At 31.8% G+C, this 4,397-nt stretch overlaps 1 protein-coding gene across 3 annotated transcripts; it reads left to right on the top strand.

Annotated features, from left to right (window-relative positions):
* LOC107616656 (hippocampus abundant transcript-like protein 1) lies at window positions 1-4,021 on the top strand. Of its 3 annotated transcripts, XM_016318612.2 has the most exons (14): window positions 5-652; window positions 1,395-1,506; window positions 1,623-1,735; window positions 1,830-1,952; window positions 2,078-2,250; window positions 2,335-2,410; window positions 2,527-2,613; window positions 2,700-2,780; window positions 2,905-2,937; window positions 3,068-3,121; window positions 3,211-3,252; window positions 3,416-3,494; window positions 3,572-3,642; window positions 3,755-4,021. In XM_016318612.2, the coding sequence occupies exons 1-14, from the start codon at window positions 470-472 to the stop codon at window positions 3,857-3,859; spliced, it is 1,332 nt and encodes a 443-aa protein (XP_016174098.1). In that variant the 5' UTR covers window positions 5-469; the 3' UTR covers window positions 3,860-4,021. The 3 variants fall into 3 exon arrangements, with proteins under 3 accessions (XP_020966100.1, XP_020966099.1, XP_016174098.1); XM_021110441.1 differs by lacking the exon at window positions 1,830-1,952 and having other exon boundaries at window positions 1-652; XM_021110440.1 differs by lacking the exon at window positions 3,068-3,121 and having other exon boundaries at window positions 2-652.

Raw genomic sequence — 4,397 nt, 5'->3', positions numbered from 1 at the left:
AGTTTATCCCCATCACTTCACATGCAGCCAAGCTGCAAACTTTACTCAGTGAAATGGACACGACAGAGTAGTCGAAGGCTCTTCAATCTTTCTTCCTCTATGGTTACCATCCCAATATATGTTTTTCAACAATGTCATTGTGTCTTGCATCACATCAATTAACTTATTAGGCTAATTTTGTTTATATATATCCCTTTTTGGTATACTTTAAGATATTAGAAAGAAAATCTAACAAAGGTTAATTTTTCTACCCCAAAAAATATTAATTAATACAATAAATATTTGCTAAGTAATATTATAAGAATTACATAAGTATCTAAAAATATTCCGAAATCAAATGAATAATGAGGTGAATCATAACCTTCCTCTTGTAATATATAAATAAGAACCTTATGTTCCACCTATTCCTAAGTTAGAAAATTGAAACAAACAGGCACATCCACATTACCAATTAAGCTTAAGGTGCTACATGGCATGGTGGAGTGGGCTAAGGGAGCTAAAGCCTTTGCTTCACTTGCTGCTTCCACTTAGCATCCATTGGGTTGCTGAAGAAATGACCGTTTCTGTTCTTGTTGATGTCACCACTTCTGCTCTCTGTCCTCGTCACACTACTTGCTCCAAAGCCATTTACATCAATGGCCTTCAACAAACGGTACTACTCATTCTCTCATTTACTTGTGCACTTTGTGTCTGCTTTTCTTTTTAGTCTTATTAATTTGTTTGATCAAAAAGTGTTAGAAATATAACCATTAATGTTGCCTTCTCCAGTCAGCTTAAATTTTTGGGATGAGCGATTTCATGACATGGTATTAGAACTCTATGTCCGAAAAGTCTAGAGTTTAAGAGCTATGCATGTTGTTGGCCTTTTGCTTCTAATATCATAACTGTGTGATAATATCATACTATTATTGAAGAATAACATTATTCTTAGACTAATGTTATGCAAGGAGACTAGTTAGTGATGAGTTACATTGATCTTACTAATCTGGTTCGAGAAGCGATGATTATCTTTCCTAGCATATGTTCTTGCAATCTCAATACTTGAACCCAAGATCATTGGAAAGATGACGATTTTGCTAATCACTTGACTAACTCGAAGTTAGTAGGCTGTAGTGATTTATTATGCTAGTAAAAAAAGTTTATATAAATAGTGGGATCAATAATTTTCTTCCCCTAATTATACTCTCTTGCTTCTCTAATTTGGTCCACTATATTCATATTGCCAACAATTTTGTTCTTCATTGGACAAGTCTTTGTGTAATTTTTCGGCATAAGTGCTTTCTGTACTTGATAAACAGCCATGATGACTTCTGTTCTTTCTATTTTTTTTAATTATATTTTTTCCCTTCTTAATTGAAGTGTAGTATTACTGGATTAGTAATGCTTTTCTGCAGGTTGTTGGAATTTTCAAGATGGTGGTTCTTCCAATACTTGGTCAGCTTTCGGATGAACATGGCCGTAAACCTTTGCTTCTCATTACCATGTCAACTACTATTATTCCTTTTGGTATGCCATTACACTGTGTTTTGTTTTTCCTTTTGTTTTCTGTTGATATGTTTTTACCATTACTTACAACATTTTGTAATTTGTTTATTCACCTTTCACTGTTATTCTTGTTGCAGCTTTACTTGCCTGGAATCAATCTGAGAGATTTGTCTATGCTTACTATGTTCTTCGAACAATTTCATTTATAATCAGTCAAGGAAGCATTTTCTGCATTTCTGCTGCATATGTGGTAAGATTTATTCTTGAATAATTGAACATAGGCCAAAAATGGGAAGAAAAAATAGTAAAGAATTTTTACACACACTTCTTCTCTCTGTCCTTAGGCAGATGTTATCAGTGAAAGCAAAAGAGCAGCTGTATTTGGTTGGATTACTGGCCTGTTTTCTGCTTCACATGTTCTTGGGAATTTCCTTGCTCGTTTTCTTCCCCAAAGCTACATTTTCATGGTGCATAACTATACATCTGTAGTTACCTTTTTATGCATATTCATATCATATTGTGAATCCCTTTTTGGATGCTTCCTATTGACAATGAATCTTAGTAACAAAGTACACTGCTTCACTGGTTTCAGGTTTCAATAGCACTCTTGATATTCTGTCCTGTTTATATGCAATTCTTCCTCATTGAGACGGTGAAAGTTGCTCCGAGAAAGAATCACGAGTCAGGATGCTGCATGAAGGTAGTTGATTTTCTCAACCAGAGATACAAATCTATGAGAAAAGCTGCAGAAATAGTCATGTTCAGGTTGTTATTAATTTTAGGATTCATTTGTCTTTTTTTTTAATGTGCAGTGCTTGAGTTCTAAGTAATTGTATTTTCATTTTTCAGTCCAACATTGAGGGGCATGGCTATTGTCACCTTCTTTTACAAGTTGGGAATGTCAGGCATAAACAGTGTTTTACTGGTATGCTTGCAATTGAATAAAACTTGAGATTAAATATTTTCAGATAATTGGTTCTTTAGCATATTGTACCAAGTTTCTATGTTTTGTACTTGACAGTCTGATAATTCCTTGTGCAGTACTATTTGAAAGCCGTTTTCGGTTTCAACAAAAATCAGTTCTCAGAACTTCTGATGATGGTTGGAATTGGTTCAATATTTTCTCAGGTCCATAAGTTAGCATATAGCTTGTCTAAAATTGTTTACAAAATTTTATTTGACATAGTAACTTACATTCAATTTTTTGCACCCAGATGGTGGTGCTTCCCATACTAAATCCACTGGTTGGAGAGAAAGTGATACTTTGCTCTGCATTGCTTGCATCAATAGCATATGTAAGTTATTTATACTAGTGTATTAATAAGTGTCTGTTAGTAAATATCTTATATTCTAATCAAGAGATTTGGAGTTCGAGTCACTTGCTGACACCTTATTCTATGCATATATGATTCTACGTAGGCATGGCTCTATGGATTAGCATGGGCATCTTGGGTAAGTAAACTTGCCAACTTCCTATATATATACCCTTTTAAACTACTTGACATTGTATTATAGTTTACATTTTGTATTTTTATTGTATAAAATTGGATTTCAATTCTATACATAATACACACCAATACAGGTACCATACATGAGTGCCTCTTTTGGTGTCATCTACATCCTTGTAAAACCCGCTGTAAGTAGTAGATGACTCTTCCTATGATGCAATCATGTTATTAATAATCCCATAAGGTTCTAATATTGGTATCATTTCTTGTTATACAGACATATGCTATTATCTCAAAAGCATCAAGCTCAGTCAATCAGGTTTGGTTTCTTTCTTTATGAATCAACATCATCCCAAGCAACAAACAATTAACTAATAGCACAAATAAAACATCGTATCACTTCTTCAAAGGAACAATAATATTTCAACATCTTTCTTATTATTATTACTCTTCTCACAATCATTCATGCTATTATACTGCAGGGAAAAGCACAAAGTTTTATTGGTGGAACACAATCTATATCACATTTACTATCACCTATTGCTATGACTCCATTGACTTGTAAGTGGAACAATAACTTTTAAAAAATTCTTATTAGTGATTAGTGCTTACCATACAATTAACAACTGGTGTTTCAGCATGGTTTCTATCTACAAATGCTCCTTTTGATTGCAAAGGTTTCAGTATTATATGTGCATCAATATGCATGGTAACACATTTCATATTCTTTCTTCTCCCATAATGTATATATCTACATTCTTTAATTTTTATAGTTGTCACTCTCCACTCACATTGAAATCTTTCAAATTAATTTTGTTCAGATAATTTCACTTTGTTTTGCTTGCCTGCTGAAGCCCGATGATCATAGTTGCTCAAGTGATGATGACATACAGAACAATCAGCAAACCGCTCTTCTTAGTGAATAGTAAATCCATTTGCCTTTATAATTTATGATCCATATTTTTTTATCTTTATTTTATTTTATAATAAAATTGGCTTTGAAAATGTAATTATGTAAGCATAGAGAAAAGAATGTAGTACATTTTAATACAATTTCTTTTTATATTATTAATTAGAGTAATGCTAGATATCAAGTTTTTTTATGAATAAAGTTCAACTAAGTTAAACAATAAAATTTAAAATAATACTAGCCATAGCTTATTTTTGTTATGTTAGACCAATTTGATTGGACTTAATTAAGAAAAAGATTTGGATGTATAGCATTATTCTATTAATTATTGTACTTCTCTTTCACGATTTGTATGATGGTGTAAAAAATATAATAATGCAAATTTTTTGTTTATTTAACTAGTGAATTAGTAATCTTAACTTTTCTAAGTTTAAATTTAACTAGTAATTTAAATACTAAGAGAAAAAGAAAAAAACAAATTTAACTAGTAATTTAAATACTAAGAGAAAAAGAAAAAAACAAGATATCAAATTTACCAGAAAATTGAATTTTAT

This window comes from Arachis ipaensis, chromosome B09, assembly GCF_000816755.2.
Source record: "Arachis ipaensis cultivar K30076 chromosome B09, Araip1.1, whole genome shotgun sequence".
Classification (NCBI taxonomy): Eukaryota; Viridiplantae; Streptophyta; class Magnoliopsida; order Fabales; family Fabaceae; genus Arachis; species Arachis ipaensis.
Note: the sequence above shows the minus strand (reverse complement) of the source record. Positions and strands in the feature narration are given on the sequence as shown.

Coding starts and splice junctions, on each gene's coding strand:
- LOC107616656 (XM_016318612.2), top strand. CDS start 470: ATGGCATGGTGGAGTGGGCTAAGGGAGCTAAAGCCTTTGCTTCACTTG. Junction 1,953..2,077: donor CCCAAAGCTACATTTTCATG/GTGCATAACTAT, acceptor CACTGGTTTCAG/GTTTCAATAGCACTCTTGAT. Junction 3,495..3,571: donor TGCTATGACTCCATTGACTT/GTAAGTGGAACA, acceptor CTGGTGTTTCAG/CATGGTTTCTATCTACAAAT.